Source organism: Colossoma macropomum, unplaced genomic scaffold (genome assembly GCF_904425465.1).
Source record: "Colossoma macropomum unplaced genomic scaffold, Colossoma_macropomum, whole genome shotgun sequence".
NCBI classification, from domain to species: Eukaryota; Metazoa; Chordata; class Actinopteri; order Characiformes; family Serrasalmidae; genus Colossoma; species Colossoma macropomum.
This window is the reverse complement of record NW_023494787.1, coordinates 38,019,600-38,039,374: the sequence shown is the minus strand read 5'-3', so window position 1 is coordinate 38,039,374 and position 19,775 is coordinate 38,019,600. Positions and strand designations below refer to the sequence as shown.

The following is a 19,775-nucleotide window of genomic DNA, read 5'->3' as shown; positions in this document are numbered from 1 at the left end:
AGAATATTGCTAAATACATGCTACATGCAGGCTAATACTCCTGCACACTGAATTGACATCATTAGTGTAGTCATCAGCCAAAATACCCCCCAAATTCGTGAAGTGTGATAGCTGAGTGCCTTGGCAGTAGTAAGCTCCAAATTAAGTAGCTGTTGTTGCTATATAATAGGGTACAAGCAGTATATAGTTACAGCAGTAGCCTTATTTCCCATGACATCAATTAAGTGTGCAGTAGCGTTGTGAGTCTTGCTGGTAATATGTATGTACCACAGACAGTCAAAAATGCTTAAGTGATTGCCTTTTGTTACTATACTTATTTTGGAAATGGGGCAATTTTTGAAACCAACATTTGTTGTTTTCCGGCTTAGACCCACAGTCCTTATTTGGGCATATCGCCTCCCTTCTGCTCCTCTCCTATTCCGCAAAAATGCAGACAGCCAGTAAGATGGTGTCACGAAATGATGCAGACCTTTTTTTCCTGCCATACTTTCATATAACAAAGAAGCAAAACATGCAAAGTGAAGGTAGATTTTGTATCAGTGAATAAGGGTAATCATTTATTGGTGTGTCAGGAAAGAAGCCAAACCACATTTCCCAGCATCCCTAAAGGTAGGAACAAAAGACATTATCAGTGAAGTTTGATAGTGGTATGCTCTTGGGATTTGTAGTTCATAACAGTCACAAACAAGGACCTGTTAATATTCCACACGTGGAGAGGAAAAAAAAATGAATACAATACCCGCAATAACATTTGGTAGAACACCGTCACTCCGAAGAGAGGATAGGCTACCAATGCCCATGAAATCTCTTAATGTGTACACAGAGTTACATAGAAAAATAGCACTGTCAAAAGTTTCAATTTAAGCTTCTACAAACAGTTCCGATGTAACAAAAAACACGTTCTCCTTTGACATGTGGCCCTTGGCAGCAAAAGCAGCACCAAGTCAATGATGGCAGAAGGAGTAGTTCAAATTCCTCCAGGAGAAAATACAAACATCAGTTGCTCAATTCTCGTGTGTTTGTATCAGCTTATATAAACTCATACGTACAAGGACAAGACAACAGCCCCCACAATGCACTTGGAGCCATGTACAGTCTTGGTGGATGGTGCCAACAAATAACAGTCTTGGAGTTATTCTAGATGGTAAGAGAGCGTTGCATTTTCTATCAAAGGTTGTTGCAAGAAAATGCTGAAAAGAAATAGAAGAATAGCAATCATAACAGCAACAACAATGATAATACTAGCAATAAGAGTAACGAGAATGGAAAAAAAGGAAATATACTGGAATCTGTTTGTGTAAAACCAACAAAGGACATCTTTTTATATGTCCAGCACTGTTTTTGTAACCTTCCCAAGATGAGCTGGTAGTGTAGTATGGATTTCCATGGAATTCTCTGAATTCTACTGTAAAAAAAAAAATCCAAATATGTCCCAGGAACCTTAACGTTTTAGATCATTTTTAAGATTTTTGCTTCTGGAAGCCAGACACCTGAGCAAATTGGGCAAGAAATCAGATTGTTTTATTATAATTATGATGTTCTGTATAGATACTACATGTATTCAAGTTATGTAAATTACATCTAGAAATCACATATTCAAGCATATATTCATGTACACACACATACCTAGTGAGATAATAGTTTAATATTCAATATATATATATTTATATAATGGTACATTGTTTTTAATGGTACAGTAGTATTAGGGTGCAATTCATCTGTAAGGGTTTAGGGCAGCGTTCCTAAGGCTACATGATGCCTACATAAGCCTTTCGTGACAACAGACAAACCTATTTGGACATTTACAAAGGCTTATTACAACAAGCGTCAGTTGTCTGGATGCTTCTTGGAATTAGCATTTTTGAAGGTTTATGACAGTTATGAGAGGCTTATGTAGGTGCCATGTAGCCCTCTGATAGTAAAGTGTCACTGGGTTTAGTTTGAGGAGTTTTATAAACAGGTGTTTTTGTCTATATTCAATTCCCCACAGTACAGGAAAAAAATAAACCATTAAGAGAAACAGGGTTGTAGGCAGTCGAGTACTGTGTCGGTTTGTGTGTGTGTGAGTGTGTGTGTGTGTGGGTGGGTGGAGGAACTGGGTGAGCACCATATAAAAAGACAGTTGTCAACACAAGGGTGGGTTTTTTTGTTTCTGTGCTGATCGTACAGTACGCAAGCATGCGCCACCATGCAACCCACTCACTGCCAACCTAACACGGGCAGAAAAAAAATTCCAAACCAGCATCATCTCTTGTCGGAAAAAAGCAGAACCGAGGGAGTGAGAGAAAGAGATAGAGTGAGAAAACAGGGACCACTGTACTGAAATAGCTTCGAGTATGTGTGTGTAGACTTCATAAAAGGAGTCGTTTTTGTGCGTTGCATCGTACTGGCCATGCGAACCAAGGTCCAGTCTGTGTGCATGTGTGTATACAACTATATATATTTATGTATATCAGTATATATAAGAAGACATAGTAACTTGAATGTGTAAAATATATACATGGAGAAATGATTTGTACATGAAATTCCTTGGATGTAGTGGCGGGATGTAGTATCCAGAGCTTTCCAATATCTCCTTCTATCTCTTTTTCTTCCTCCTCTCTTAGCTCAGGACAAAACACATGCCGAGGCTGAAGAAAGAAAGGAATCAAGAAGAAGAAGACGATGACGACATCAAATTAAGTGCTTAAACGAACCCACAACAAAGTTCCAATCGGCGCGACTCTCATTTCGCTCTTCGCTTCACCTTCAACTGTTTATTTTTGTCAGCAAAGTTCTCCGCCTCCATCCGTCCACCTTATCTGCCACTGTTTCAGCCCATTCTCTATCTTCTCCTTTAAAATATATCTTCCAGAAAATTCCTTACATCTAAAATAGAATCAACCAAACAAGCTCGGTCCTGATTATGGTTGAAAACATCTTCATGTAGCCCTCTTTCTCTACAACTACCCCTACCCACCCATATATAAAATATACAAAAAAGATTATTTTCCAAAATCTCTTCACCTGTCTGCTTCTGTAAGTATAAAAATATACATATATATTTTTTTCCTATGTCAAAATCTCTTTGTGTTGTCTCGTCCTCCTCTCCTTCCATCTTATCTGTGCCTAACCAGTTCAAAAATATACAATGTTTTTTTTTTGTTGTCATAGAAAAAATTACACCTGGGTCGCCTCATAAAATCCTCTCTCTAAGAAAATTAGCCAGAACAATGAAGGAATGTTCATAAGGTCTGGGTAACACCGCACACGAGTTTGACAGTCACCCTTAAAAATCGGCAGGAGCTCAGTTCGCCCGCCCAAAAAAAAGGCAGGAAAAGATCAATACTCACAGAAAGGTTTGGAAAAAGTATCCTGAACAGTGTTTACGTCTAGACATTGTGAGCATTCCCTTCGACTATGATTATTAAAATGTTCGCCAAAGTACTTGTTTGCAGCCATGCACAACACCACCTTCACCGAAACCACCACTCACAGAGGAACACAGTCTGCAAGTGTCGCAGTGCAAGTTTGAAACAAGTACGCACATAAACTGCTGTCTGGTTCAACAGTCCTGTCTATAAACTCTTGCTTTCTTCTTCCAAACATTGACTGAATTGCTTCTCCTCTCGTCCTTCTTAGTCCTCCTCTTCATAAGCCTCCGTGGCGACTCTCGTACTTGTTGATGATGTTGCGACAGCGGCCCAGCTCTTTGCGCATATCGGCTACTTCCTGTCGGAGCGCGGCATTCTCCCGTTCGAGGAAAGCAGCGCGGACGGAAATCTGGTTCTCCTTTAGCCGCCGTGCGTCTCGTGAGCGCTTGGCAGCCTCGTTGTTCTTGACGCGACGGCTCCAGTACTTTTCATCCTTCATAGGTGAGGTGAGCAGAAAAGAAAACAGTGAGAGAGGTCAGCATTACATGAGACAATCCACTAGAAGAGTTCCTTTTCTTTTCCAACCATAAAAGAATATCACTGCTGTCAGAACAAAACCTCGTATCTCCAAAATGTTAACTTTACAGTAGAAGGAAAAAACATACTTTACATTTAATGAAAGTCAGTGGAACCAGATTGTTTAATAAGTAATTTTGGGCCGTTTCTTTTGGTTCATTCATCTTGAAATTTACACACAATGTAAAGAGCAACAGGCATTTTTAAAGTATGTCAAAAACTGAAAAAGGACAAAAATGGAGGTTTTGTTCCGACAGCAGCGATATGTAACTTAAAATAAGCGAATAATGCAAGGATTATTTCACCTTTGAAGGACACAAATAGGGACATATGAGACAGATACAGTACCAGGCACCTGAAAAAACAGATTTAAGCTATTTATCTGGGTAGTAAGCATTTATTTGCTCAGAAAGACACTAATATTAGACTAAATTTAAATGACATTAATAAAGTATATAGTGATTTTATGTCAACTTGTTCACTTTACCATTTACAAACCTCTCCTCTTGGAAGCCCAGCCTTACTTGTAGTTATCGTACAGTACATGGTTTGGCTAATTAATACGTCATTATATTAAATCAGGTGTGCTGATGATGGATTTAAAAAAATCTACGTAAAGGCTGGAGGCATCCAGATGAAATCTGGAACTGGCTAGCTCACAAGAGATCAACTACATTTTTGGAAACAAGAAATTCTTGTTATATTTTACCGCATTAATGTTTATTCGCATTTATTCTAATGATATATAGAGCACAAATACACTTCTTGCCAAAATAAAACATTCATTCATATATATAACCTGCTTTACTTTTAATGTAAGTCAATGGAACCAGACATTCGTCCAAGTAATTCTGTGCCGTTTCTTTTGGTCCATTCACCTTGAAATCACCTTGATCTCACTGTTATGCAAAATTCTCCATTTTTGTCATTTTGTCCATTTTTATCATTTTTAACCTTTTTGCATAGTTTGAAAGTTCCAGTCACCCTTTGCATTGTATTCAATTTCATAGTATACAGACCAATAAGAATGGTCCAAAATTACTTGGAAAACAATCTTGTTCCATTAAATTCCATTCAAATTTAAGAATGTGTTTTGTTCTTCTGTGAAGTTACTATATATTTGAAATTTCAACATTTCAGAATTCCTCAGTATTTCTTTAAAATGAGCTTGTTTTGTTTTAATGCCAGTGTGCACTCAATGAGGCACAGATTCCACAAGTTTGTTCAAAAGCCTCTGATAAGCAGATCAAATCCACCTGATAGTCATCTGAAGAAGAAATAAGCCCAGCATTGTAGTTATCATCCAATACCTGATTTGGCTAATCAATACTTCACAATGTTAAATCAGATGTGCTGGTGATGGAATTTAACAAATCCAGTAGACGGCTGGAGGCATTTACTGGCAAAAACACACTTACAGCAGTAATAAATGCTATATAAACCCAAACAATTTACTTAGGTGCTTTTTAAGACTTTTGCACAGTGCAGTAAATACATAAATACTGTAAAAAGTCATCTGAACTTCTTTTTAAAATCATTAATATGTTGGTTAGAAGGATGCAGTCAGAAGAATACAGGTTTGGTTCCTGACTTCTTACCGCACTTTAATCACAGCATCAATTTGTCGAATTCCATCAGCAGCTCAGCTGATTTAATTTAATGACGACTGAAGCAGGTATTGGATGGTAACTATAAATACAGGATGTCCTCAAAGACAGCTTTGGAAATAGTTAAATTCCACAGTCTCTAAATTTCTTTAAGCTCTAAACACAGTCATTCAGAGTGGTTTGATGTGAAATATTCTGCTCTGGAGAAACTCAGAACTGTTCACTGTGGAACCAGACATCTGAAGAGTTAAATGCTCCTCACAGAAAGTTATTACATGAAACTCTTACAAACACTTTGTCTGATGCCTGAAATTTTGATCTAGGGTAGTTTTTGCCTAAATTACTTTTTTTTTAAACTTTTTTTTTAATTGTTTAAATCCATTCACCGTGGAGAGGTACATGCAGGGCACTGTAAGGAAAAACAGAACCTAAAGAAAACATTTTTTTTTTCAGATTTACCACTATTTTACCATTATCAACATTACATGGAAAACTCAGAACACACATGCAGGTTTACTGGTGCTTTAGGATAGTACATAAAATGGTTGTATTTGTATTGTAGACATGGTAACTCTTGGTTCCTCTCACCACCACTGTAAAGAAATCTGAGTCAGCAAGTTTCTCTATGATGAACCATTTCACACCAAACCACTCTGAATGACTTTGTTCTCTTAATCTGTGGAATAACTTTGAGCTAACATACAGACAGACATACAGTCAAAATGTACTGTTTATCTGTAGTTATTCCAAAGTTAGTGCCTTTTTAACTAATAAATGCATACTGGCATGATAAATAGCTATAATTTTTTCAAATGCCTTTTGTTGAAATAGTGAAAATAATACTTTGCATTATTAGCTTATTTGAACTAATAGCAATTACACAATTAAGTTTTGTCCTAGTGTATGTGCAACCCTGTTACAGAGTCCTGTTTACCCTGCAGGGATGTGATGATTTCCTGTTCATTATGAGAGTTATTGGTTTTTCCTCTTCCTTTAGTAGTGTAAATACATCTTGCTAACGGGGTTGCAAACACATTGCATCAGAACTTAAAATAAGCAAAATGCAAATAACTGTTATCACCACCAAAGGACTCATACATCAACTTGTAATAGACTAGCATCAAATACACAGTGTTTGTCACCTGTGTTTGTTACAAAGCTTTCTTTAATTTAGGTTATACGTACTGTGACAGATATGTAGACTGTATTGCTGCCAGCTAAAACTTAATAACAACATCTCGCCTCGCAAAAGTCTGCAAAACTCTATCACGTAAGATAACTATAGCATGCTTACTAATATAGCTCTAGAGTTTCCATTAATTCATGCAAATGAAAGAGAAAAACCCCAGTTAATAGTTTAACATATTGGTAAAAACAAAACATGACAAAGAAAATGAGGCATAACTTCTTCACAGGCCACATTTTATGTCTTATTTTTTTCCACAGTGTTAAATTCAGTAAATAAACCACAATTGTGCATTAAAATGTGCAGACATGTGCTCTCTGTACAGGATGTGTAACTTATTTCCACTTAAAAACTCAACTAAACATGCCATTTGACCAGGGGTCCACAAACTTCTGCATACGACTGTATTTACAGTGAGCTGCTGAATTGTAATAGTACCTTCTGATCATCTGGCACCAGCATTTTGCGGGCCTTCTTGATCATGGGCTGAGGCTTGAGCTCCTCTTCAGAGAAACGATGTCTCCTGGGGTCGAAGGCCTCCTGGCCTGGGACGCTGGACAAGGCCAGGTCAGCGGGGTCTGGGTCAAAGTTCACCATCACATCAGCAGCGTTGGTGGGCAGGGGCACTGGTGGAGGTGGGCAGGAGGAGCTTGGAGAGGGGTCCTGCTGCACTGCCTGCCCTCCTAAAGAGAGAATATCAGAAAGGGAAGACAAGAATACAATATTACAACTATTAATGCTACTGTCACAGTATTATGATATGTTTGCACAGTCCTTCTATACAACATATACAACTGTTTAACCTGTATGGTGGTATATGTATATATTTTACACTATGCTCTCTGATCCAGTTGTCTTTATATCACACATATTTGTGCATGATTCTTTGAACATCATATGCACATCAGATAACAGGTATATCTGTACATTTGTACATATTTTGATCTCATATTTATACATCTGGTATATTTGGCACTCGTATAATTATATTATATTTCGTATAGATGTACATTGAAACATTCTTATAATTCTTATGATCTATATTACTTTAAATTAAGCACACTGGCAAAACCTTGTTGAAGGTTATCCTGCGTAATTCTAGCAGAAATTATTAAAACTTGTTCAATGTGAATGCTTCCATATATTAACACACCCACAGAAACTCCTATTAAATGACTGTGACTGGTCATAATGTTCACAGTATGTGTTTGAGAGCTCATTTTACTGTAAAAAAAATGGAACAGGGCACATTTTGATTGATGTTCAGTCCATCTGAACTGTTGTTTTGCCTTATCTGACTCAAATTAAACAAGTTTGAAGTCACAAAGTCATTTGTAACCAAGTAAAGTATATCTTTAAGGTTGAACTGACATTTTGGTTGAACATTTTCAGAGTGCTGCATATTGTACTATTGTCCAATACTGTTACGGCAAAGGCCGATTTCACGATAACAGTTAACAAATACATCATGCAAAACTCTTAGGCAGCAGACTGGAAAGTAAGCTCTTTATATGGCAGGGGAGGATTAGGAGCCTGCATGGCCATGTCCGTGCTCAGGCCGGACGCAATGACACATTACAGCCACAAGGGCGCAGCAGAGGTCAGTGTGGAGACCTGCCAGTAACAGCAAGTGGCAGCCTGGTCAGGCATAAGCCAACAAATAGCCCCAGTCCTTACAATAAACATTTTGTCTACAAACCAGTCTGGGAGCCGAGTCTCTTTCATTTGAAGGCAAGTCTTTTATATCTCTCTGCTCTCAACACCACTCAAAGAAAATTCATTTACTCTTAACTAAAAAAAAGAACTTCCTAATGTCTGCTTTCCATTAGCATGTGCACTCTTTGCCTATTTCCCTTTTTAACGAAAAAGGGGGAAAAATGCTTTTAGAGCAGTAATTGAATGCCATGCACTTGGCAATAATTATTATACATTAGCCATAATGGTATTTTATAGTGCAGCTGCTATACACTACAAATCCATTGACTTGAAACACATGCATATTCCACATGCAAATGCTGCGAATTTAGGACAACCATGCATAATGAAGTTCTTCTTCTGCATTTTTAAGGCTCATAAAGTTTTCGGCTCCTTTGCTTTCTTACTCGTGACGTATTGCTTTTGGTTGTGAATCCCATAACACAAACTACAACTCCATCATCTTTCGAGGATACAGGACAACAAAATGCATTGCAACTTCAAATATATGCGAGCTAATCCGAGAGCACATTCAGTTTGGATCAGCATAATTCCTTGTATATTTTACTAATGAGCCATCTCTCGCAAAGCCTTGAGACTCCAGCCAAATATTGGATTCTTTCCTCAAAGCAAAAACATGCAAATGAAATTACATTAAACGAAGGGCGATATGAGAATGCTGCACAAAATTCAGGCCCTCTCCCAGCAATATTACGCAGCTCCTAAGAGCAGACTGTTTCCTTCTCTTGCATTTAAAAATACACCCATGAAAAAAAAGCAGCCTTCCTTCCCTCGGGCATACAGAAGATCCTTCTTAAGCATCTTTCTGCCTCTGAAGGAAATATCACAAATAAGAAGCACAGCTGTCTGTAATACTTTCATACTGGAAGTGCACACACTAAGTGAGAATGTACAAACATAGAGAGACACTAAGAGCTGGCTATATGATGATATTTATCGTTATTGTGAAAAACTGTCACAATATGCTTTTCTGAGTATGTCATGGATATCATCAGTACTTAATTAGTCCTGAGAATAATTAGTCCTGATTGTTTGGATTTGGACCTGTCTAGGGTGTATCCTGTCTTCCACCTAACAACTGCTGGCATAGGCTCCAGCTCCCCCTGCAACCCAGAAGGATAAGCGGCTTAGAAAATGTGTGCGTACGTGTGCGTGTGTGTGTGTGCGTGCGTGTGTGTGTGTGTGTTTGGATTTGGTTAACTGGATGTGAAACCCTAAACATAAGTCATTGATTCTAATAGTTTTTGATAGAATTGTTAATAGGTGGCACTACTGATATTTTTTGTTCTAGCTTATTAAAGCTCTGAAAAGCGAAATATAGTGAAACTTATCATGTATCGATGGCAAGTATTATGATGTTATAAACATATGTTACAAGATACTCAGTCATGTCATATTTGTCAGTGCCAAGCAAACAAAAATAACAGATATCCCAATCAAGGACATATCATCACTGTCTTACCAAGCTCTTTACACAACACAGTACAAATAACTTTAATATACATTAATGCTATGAGATTAATGTAGTTTTAGAGCATTTTTATTGGCCCATTCATCATAAAATGCTCACACGATGTAAACAGCAGCAGCACTCTTAATAATAAAGGTGGTTCTCTAGAGCAATGCCATAAAAGAACCACTTATAGTTCACTGATTTTCCAAAATTTCAACATAAATAAGTCAATCAGATGTAAACGTGTAAACATGAAATGGTTTTTGTAGAGAAATTTCTTGGTAGTGGTGGAGATGATGAGTGATGATGAGATAATGAGGTGTCCGAAATCATCATGTCTACAACACAAATATAGCCATTTTTCCAATATGACCAGTGAACCTACATGTCTTCTGAATTTTTATATATAATGTTGATGATGGTAAAATAGTGATAAATCTAAAAAATATGCTCATTTTTACTACTGACACCCTGCACATACCTCTCCACCATGAATAGATATTAATGTTTTAAAGGTGCAATGTGTAAGATTTAGTGGCATCTAGTGGTAAGGCTGCAGAGTGGAAGCAACTGAATACGGCTCCGTTACCCGATGTGTAATATAAAAAGCGATGGCCGTCATGTTTTTGCTTCGCTGACGACGAGTATTCACCCTCACTTTTTCTTGTGCTAAGTGATAAGTATGATCCTCCATTTGTCAAAATTTGGGCTTCAACTTTTCACGACACAAAATGGTTAGCCAGCACCAGCAGCAACCACTGATTCTTCTTTTTTCTACATCAACCAAGCGGTGCTATAGCACCACCAAATTCAAGCTGCCTCTTCAATGAAAAAATGCGAAAGGCACTCTCTAGAGTGTTTGATTTGTCTGTTCTGGGCTACTGTAGAAACATGGCGGCACAACATGGTGGCCTCTGTGGGAAGAGGACCCGCTCCCTGTGTAGATATGAAGACCTCAGTCTAAGGTAACGAAACGTAATGATTTGTAGTTACAGGTAATTAAACACTAATAAAAACATGGTTTTGTATATCATATTCCATTTTACACACTGCACCTTCAAGTCAAAACTTTATCTCAAAAACTTTATCTCTAGCTTTTAGCGGCAATAAACTCTTCAGACCTCTGGTTCCTGTCAACGCTGCTGTGAACAATTCTGACTCAGCAAGTTTCTCTAGAATGGAGCACTTTACATCAAACCACTCTGAATTACTTTGTTCACATCTTAACCACTGAATTATGCAAAGAAAAAAAGCTAGAATGTCCCTTTAAATAAACCTTTCAATGGAGGTCTTTGTAAATGAGATGAATCTTGTGTGAAGAACCTTCCTGAAGTTTAAAGAAGCCTGAAGAACCTCCATGTTATGAATGTAGCAGTTTCAAATGTTATAAAATGATAATGTTGGGAGATTTCGATATGACAGCAATGGTACGCTCTCTCTCTCTCGCTCTCCCTCTTCCTCTGGCCTCATGGCTCCTCCCTCTCTTCCTCCACCCCTCCCGTCCCCTCGCTCTCTCACTTCATTGCTCTCTGCATCAGCACGTGACAAGGTGCCTGCACATGGACTCAACGTGTGAGACAGCAAACGAGAGGGAGAGCGAGGGAACAAGATTCGAAAACATGCGAGGAAAATACACACTGGCAGAGCCCCCACCCCTTCCCATCTCTCTCTCTCTCTCTCTCTCTCTCTTTCCTTTTCTATTTCCTTGCTGTTCCCTCAGCTGTTTTTCTTTGCTGCATTCTCCATAATGCATTTGAATGGATCTTTTAACTAACATTGTGCTTCACACTGCATTTCAAGCAATATGTTTTACAGGCACTGATACTGGTGCAATATGAATATGAGTGAACATTCAAAATGAATCAGTCAAGCTAATAGTATAACATTAACACTGTTGGCTTTGACAGCTGGTTCCAAATTCATGTAGTTGAAGTTTAGTTTTCTAACCACACAGCAAAGCTGTTGAAGTGGTTTCCATATATTTTGCCAAATTTAAATTACAGCTGCACAAAATAATGAAATGCCATATCACACTGTTGCTACATGGTGCCATTGTGATTTGCCTTGCAGTACATTAATGCATTGGTTAAAGACTGGTCTGCATGACTGGGACTGAAATGATTTACGTTTGCTGGATCATGTGGCTTGAATCATCAAAACACCCACAAGACACTTATCTGGAGCATCTGAGGTCAGTCAGAATGCTCACAGCACGCAAATTTTTGTGATTTGTTAAAGGCCGCATTTGCATGTTGCAGCCTTCTGTGATATGAGTGCTGCAAAGGCCAATGTCGCAATCAACAAACAATACACTGTGCAGCCCTGGTTTAAACGTGGTAGTACCTTGGTTTTTGCTTCTATTAATATCATATGGCTAGTAGCCTTCAGATGGGAAGCTTCTGCCTTCCACGTGAGCAAGCTTAGTGAAGCATCTGTTCAAAGCAGGCTCCTGTGACTAGCTGCTTTTGCTCTGTTCACATCAGATAAAACCAAAAAGCATTGAATTATTGTACCTTGTTATTGTACATGTGAAAACAGTGACGTCAAAAGAGAAAAGGAAAAAGCTAGTAGCCATGTTAGCATGGCTCCTTATTAACTTTTTCTGCACTTCAGCTTTATACCATCCGCCACAAATACGTCAGTTATGGCCAGTGACTAACAAAAAGCGGCCTGTTTACTTACAGTTGACTAAAACATGCTGATCAAAGTACATACACTATGTGTGAATTGACATGATTAGGTGTGGAACGGCAGTCATTAGATGGCATCATAAAATTATTATGCTAAACAAATGATCACTCTTTGGCCAACCAGAATATTCATTGTGGTATTTAACATTGTTAAATTGTTGAGCATTATTGATATATAGTATGTCATTTCAGATTCCCATCCCAGCTTGTATACGTACACAAATGCTAAGTAATGATACAGATATACTACATTTTCCAGCAATTTGTCAAAGAATGTATACAAACACTATTTTTATACAGTGGCAGGATGCAGGACCATCCACATATATGTATGAATGTAACTGCCTTGTCTTTATGTAACAATAATATGTACTAAATACACAGGGTGATACAATGTAAAAGTAATGCTAGGAGAAAAGAATGCTGCGCAAATACAAAAAAAGATTACCTTTATGTCTGCAGTGTTTATTATGTCCACTCACTTATTTTGGTAAGTGTTAGTGCTCAAGGTAGATGTAATCAATTATTTATGAAATATTATTACTACATGATACATGCAAGAACATTTTCCCACTGCCTAAGTTATCTCGTCAACAGTCATGCAAACTGCGACACAGCAGAAAGTGTTTATGGTAGTTGTAGTCCATCAGGTAATTTGAATGTGATAGAATTCAGATATTTATATACAAAAAGCCCTGCAATATCCAAAATGTCCAAAAGATGTTCAGTTTGAGGCTGTGATGTTGTATGTAAAGTCAGAAATGAATTAGGGTTTATGTTCTTTTGTTTGCTGTAATAAAAAGTTGTCCCAAAGACGTTTCTGGGTTTGAAAGAAATCGATTTTGCTATATTCAGCCATTAATCTTTTTTAGAATTATTTTACTAAAAATATCCTATTACATAACATTGAGCTTTACCCTTAAATAGTAAACTATTTCCCTTCCCGTTTTGAAATTTGTGATCGCCAACATAAATGCATTCATGAGCTCCTGCTGGTTTGGGTTTCCTCTCTCTCTATGATGGCAAAAGGCTACCAGAATCCTAGTAGTGCCCCCTTGTGGAGGATCTAAATTATGGTGGAGAAATGAATTATCTGTAGACTACATTTCCGAAAAGGAACAATCAAATTCAAACTTTTTACATGCAGCTCTGTTTTTTTATGGATAAAATAACAAATCATTTTCATCTTTTAGTTTAATTCATATTTTTGTAGAAGGATTATTATGTCGTTTTTTCTCAGTGCTATAATATTTCAATTTAAGCTATGATGCAATGTTTTCAGCACCAGTGCTACCTGCTCAGAAATTTTATGTGACTGCCTATATGTAATGCAAGCAATACAAACTAACTATATGTAATAAGACTTTCCTAAGCCTAACCTTAACCTCAATAACTAATAAGAATTTTTTTATTAAAACAGTCTTTTTTGGTGAAAATAGCAACTTGTTAACCCTGAATTTTGTAGGTTAGCACAGTTATCTCTGGTTTTACAATCTGAGGCCATCTTTGTCCTTAGTATGTATGAAAACAAACACACCCGTACACACTTACCATGCAGACACTCAGGCCCTCCCAGCATCCCCGGTGTCGGGCCCTGCGGCACGTCCAGGCCCAGCAGGGAGGAAGAGGAGGATGAGGAGGAGAGGGATGAAATGGAGGACGCAGAGGAGGAACAGGGGGGTGGTGAGGAGGGGGGACACTGGGAGCTCTGGCTGGGTACGGCTGACTGCGTACTCTGAGAGGGGATTTGGGCCTGGGCGCTGGAGGCGTTCCCTGATGGCATGCAGCCCATCCCGTTCTCAGTCAAGAACTCCTCCAGGTCCATGTACTGCAGCTGGAACAGGCTGCCGTCACACGGTAGGGTGCGCTCCCACAGTAATGGTCCCAGGAAGGCTGACTGGGATGAGCTGCGCATGGCGCCTCCGCCCCCGGTTACGCCCCCGACCCCACCCAGCGAGTCTTCATCAGAGTCCAAGGGCTTCTCTTTATCTAGAACAAAAAAGCATTTGCGTTACATTATGACATTAAGGACACTTTCTCTTCCACGTAGTATCTCAGTATTGTAGTCTTATACTGAACACTAAACTAGCATATCATCACTAGCACCCTATGTGAATTGAAAATACATAGGAGTCTTAAGAAAACCTAAATAAATACTAAAAAAGTACACAAATACTTTAATAGCATTTTCACTGTCAAAGTACTGTAAAATTTAACGGCCAATACCTGTTTTTTGAAATGTATGTAAATAAACTAATACAAATGCTGTATTTTAACCCTGCTGCTGTTAATTTACAGAAATAGAATGTATATTACAAAAAAACAAATGTTCACCTTTATTTCAGAATTTCACAGACATTTGCCTGTATTTTAATGGTTTAATTTTATTTATTTATTTTTTTATTTAATGCCAACAACACAATGCAAAAAGTTGGGATGGGGGCATGTTTACCACTGTGATGCATCACCTCTTCTAATGCACACCCATACCATCACAGATCTGGCTTTTGAACTGTGAGCTGATAACAAGCCAGATGGTCCCTCTCCTGTTTTGTCCAGAGGACGCGGTCTCTATGATTTCCAAAAAGAATGTACATGTTTTATTCGTCAGACCACAGGACATTTTTTAATACTTTGCCTCAGTCTATCTGAAATGACCTCAGGCCCAGAGAAGGCAGCAGTGTTTCAGGATCCTGTATATACTTGCTTTCTTCTTTGCATGGTAGAGTTTTAACTTGCATTTGTGGTTGCAGACAGTGCTTTTGGGAAGTGTTTTCCACTACAGAATCAAGACTGTTTTTAATGCAGGGCTGCCTGAGGGCCCGAAGATCACAATAAGCCAATACTGGTTTTTGGCCTTGTCCCTTGCATAAAGAGATTTCTCTGAATTCTCTGAATCTTTTAATGATATTATGTACTGTAGATGATAAAATCTCCACATCTTTAATTCTGAAAGACTCAGCCTCTCTGAGATTCTCTTTTTATATCCAATCCTGTTACTAACCTGTTCCCAATTAATCTAATTAGTTGTGAGATGTTCCACCAGGTGTTTTTTAGCATTACACAACTTTACCAGTCTTTTGTTGCCCCTCTTCCATTTTTTTTAAATGTGTTGCTGGCATCAAATTCAAAATGGGCATTTTTTTTTCAAAACATTTCCCAGTTTAAAAATTTGATTTGTTGTCGTAGTATATTTTTTAAATAAACACAGTGTTTACATAATTTGCACATCACTGCATTCTGTTTTTTATTTACATTTTCACAGCATCCTAACTTTTTTTTACAACAGGGTTGTAGAATTATAATAAAGGCAGAATGTCTAATGAAATGACTGTAATGTAACAGTACTTTTACTGTTGATTAATAGGCTTTGTCTGGCACCACTCTTCTGATTTTTTTTCCTTTTTTAAAGATTTTTGTACATGATAAATGGACTAAGAGAATTTTTGAAAAGCAAATGTTCTGTTTGTTACAATAATGGACTTACTCCTCCTCCTACAAAGTCCCTGTTTCACCCAATCTTCAGTTTTCTTGCATTATGTCAACCTTAACTCTTTGAACCCTGCACTTATTATTTAATTATTAATCTAAAGACTTATCCTTCAGTAACTACTATGTGTTATTCGATAACTACTGAAACTAAAATGTACATTAGGTGTTTATTTAGAGTTATTTAGAGTGAGGAACTCATGCAGACCCACATGCAGTTAAAGAGTTTAACACCTAATATATAGCGGCAAAAGCTTTCAAATGTGAAATGCAATGCTGAACAGTACCACCAATAAAGATTTATTTAATCTGTTATAAGTGTGTCTCAAGACCCTGCACAGTGTTTTAGTAAGAATGTAATATTCTTGCATAGCCAAGAGTGTGAAGCCTCTACAATCACAGCTGCCATGAGCTCCAAATCACACACTGACACCCACAGGGCCAGAGGGATGCAATGCAATCCCATTCAGATGGAGGGATGCAGAAGGGCAAAACTGGAGGGGAATGCACTGCAACTCTGAAACAGTGACTCAAAGCAAGGACGAAAGATGTACAATAAGCGTTACGTTGATGCAATATGCATTTCAATTTACAATGCAATACAAAAATGATGCATTTAAAGAAGTAACCAATTAATATACTGGAATCTACTACTGATCCAACACAGGCACATTTCTCATGACCGAGCCCCTATATTCTTTTTTGAATGCGCCTTGTTAAAGTCTCAAGTCTGTAAGAAATGTTGTTCACATAAAATTATAACATAAAGTACTAAACTGTGACAGATTAGGAGCAATCCTTAGTCTTAAACTTAAATATGGCAATTTTATGCTAACTTTTCACATGACTACATATACATATATATATATATATATATATATATATATATATATATATATATATATATATATATATATATACACACACACACACACACATCATATACATATTGGTGTTTTCATACACTCTAATTACATTGATATTAGAGCCCAACCCACATAAAAAATGTGTGACCAATACCAATTTTTAGAGGCTAAAAACTGCGATAATGATATCAGCCAATATTATTTTCTACTCTGTATTCTACATATTATTCTATACTATTCTATATCATTCAATATGTATATCATGCTGTAAAATTCTATTCATTTTTCTGTATGTACCTCACTTTTATACTCCAATAGTTTAGCCAAGCAATGTATCAGCCAACCTCTAATTACTACAGTGTAGAAGAACCAAATACCGCAGTGTCAAGTATATGTGCAGTATGGGATAATTCACTGGGTGCAGTGAGGAAAGAATCAGAGGCTGATAGCTAGAAAGAGGTAGTACTTATGCGGGGTGGGGGGGTGAGAAGCAGAAAGGGAGATGGAGAGTGTGGGTGTATTTGAGGGCGTTGAACAAAGCCAACAAGAAGCAGCTCTGGATGAGGAAAAACCACTGAAGCTAGAGTCTGCATACAATCCTTCACATGTAAAAACTGAGCAGTCCTTGTTAACGATATCCCCTTACCTCATTTTCTGTATGTAATTTAATATAAAACACCATTTCTCTATATGTACTCAAATCTGAAATCTTTGGAAAAACATCTTTGTTCAGAGTCATTCAGTGCTCATCATCATCATCACCATCCTGGGTACTTCAAAAGAAAAAGCCTCTGAGACCTCGCTATGGTATAGATATTCCACCAGAGGGAGCCACAGAGCACAGACAGTCATTATTACTTGTGGCCAACAGCTCAGTGTGGCATCCCTTTAATGCCAGTCATTTTGCCTTTAAGAAATACAACTGAACAGCCTTATTTTAAAAAATGACCCCTGAAATGAGCACTGGTGGGAATATAGTGTTTTTCCTTTCATGAAACAATTTGTAGTAGTTTATTTTTTTCAGTGATTCTTTCTCATCTTAGTTCTTTCTTTTTTCATTTTATTGTAGCTCTATGACTGCACTACACCCTTAAAATGGGTTTTTCATAGGCTCTTTAGCAAAGATCATGGTTATATATAGCATCATGACAGCCTTTTGAATGCATAAACAGTTCTTAGCATGGTCAAATGGTTCTTCTCCAGGATGGGATGGAGAAACTCTTTGAAGAACCTTTTCAAAATGGCTCTATGAAGCACATAGTGTTCCACTATTGCTACAGTGTTGCAAGTCAAAGAACCTTTTTTTGGTACTACATTTTTGCTAAGAGTGTAGGCTCCACTTCCAACAATAGATAAACAAAACAAACATCACTGACAACAAAAGGGAACATAGTGAGTGGGAGGGGAGGGTTGTAGGCCCAACCATTTGAGATAAGAGAGAGAGAGAGAGAGAGAGAGAGAGAGAGAGAGAGAGAGATTGATTCACCTTTCATCTCACAGCAGTCTTTCGCTCTGTTGTCACCTTTAAGAGGAAGCTGTAGAAGAGATTTTAGACTGGCCATGGAGTTCAGGTGGCCATTAGGAGTAGAAGGCGCTGGATTGGCAGGACCAAACTGTGGACTGGCTCCAGCGGGCAGCTCTGGAGGTAAAAGCTGAGAGAGTTGTCTGGACATAGCCTGACAACAACTTGGCTGAGGTTCGACCAACGAGTAACTCTGAAGTCAGCACAACTAGGTCTTGTTGTAGAAGTACAGCCGCACTTCGGCCTTTCAGAGGGGCAGAAGACAGAAATGGGCGGGTCTGAACCCCTAACTGCGTCCAGAATGTTTCCCCGGAGCGCTGCACTTAATCCATTTCCATGTGGAAACTGAAAGGCGTGTGTACGTCCGGTACAGTGTGTTCAGTTCAGCAGGATCGCTCCATCTCCGTCTCAGATCTGCGAGCGCCTTTAAGAGTATTTAAACCTGCCGCCCTGGGCGATTCTCTCTCTCTCTCTCCCTGCCGGATCAACAAAGTTGCTGGCCGCTAATCGCACCTCCAGCTTCGACGTCTCGGTCAGTGGACAGTCCGTTCATTTGTTGACATTTGTCACCAAGCTGAGTTGGCGCTCCTCCCGGCCAGGACGCTTATATTCTCCCAAAAACTGAATCAGCTGGAAACGACGGCCGTCCATGGAGCCAGCGGTCCAACAAATCTCACACGACGAAGACGAGCGACTCATAAACTGCAGCAGAAGGGCTGGCTAGTCTCTACGAGAGCCGAAATCCAGGCGTTTTTTGTGGGTGGGAATCTAAATCAAACTGAAAAAAACGGATACTCAAAAACGTTCAAGCGCAAACCAAAAAAAGTATAAAACGCGATGAAGTTGAGCTCGATGGTTGTTGCTGTCTTCTTTGTTTGTCTCTTTTCTCTCTCTCTTTTCTCTCCTTAGTTTGTTGCGACCGCTTTCCTCTCCCTCGCTTTCTCTCCAGTCGCTCTCTCTCTCTCTCTCTCTCTCTATCGCTCGCTCGCTCGGACCGCGGCTGGAGTCAGCTGGAACGAACACGGGCAGCTCTCGTGACATCACCTCTCACGGGGGAAGAGCGCGGAGGGGCGGGGCTCATTAATATTCACCGCGCGGACCTCCTCTCTCCCCGCCCACAGTGACGCGCCCGGCCAACGGCGGCGGTCCCGGGTTTACATATGTTTGCATATTAACGACAGGCCACGCCCACCCGCTTAACCCCTTCCCCACTGACTGCCGAGGCGGCTCAGGCTGAAGCTCACACACGCGGTTTCTGCAACCACGAGAGAACCATGAGAGCGCAGTCACCGACGTTAGAGCCTGTCATGCTGAGTC

The 19,775-nt window shown here is 38.9% G+C and overlaps 1 protein-coding gene across 1 annotated transcript; it reads right to left on the bottom strand.

The window, feature by feature from the left end:
* Positions 1 to 988: 988 nt before the first annotated feature.
* On the bottom strand, positions 989 to 19,501 carry dbpa (D site albumin promoter binding protein a). Its single transcript, XM_036567249.1, has 4 exons — positions 18,423 to 19,501; positions 14,133 to 14,570; positions 7,161 to 7,405; positions 989 to 3,846 (listed from the first exon to the last, which is right to left on the bottom strand). The coding sequence occupies exons 1-4, from the start codon at positions 18,607 to 18,609 to the stop codon at positions 3,631 to 3,633; spliced, it is 1,086 nt and encodes a 361-aa protein (XP_036423142.1). The 5' UTR covers positions 18,610 to 19,501; the 3' UTR covers positions 989 to 3,630.
* Between the last annotated feature and the right edge of the window lie 274 nt (positions 19,502 to 19,775).

Bases quoted from the DNA above. Each gene is read 5' to 3' on its own strand.
- dbpa (XM_036567249.1), bottom strand. From the start codon at position 18,609: ATGTCCAGACAACTCTCTCAGCTTTTACCTCCAGAGCTGCCCGCTGGA. The intron at 14,571-18,422 runs GTGAATCAATCT...TTTTTGTTCTAG, and splicing joins AGACTGCTGTGAGATGAAAG to ATAAAGAGAAGCCCTTGGAC. The intron at 3,847-7,160 runs GTACTATTACAA...TCACCTATGAAG, and splicing joins TGGTGCCAGATGATCAGAAG to GATGAAAAGTACTGGAGCCG.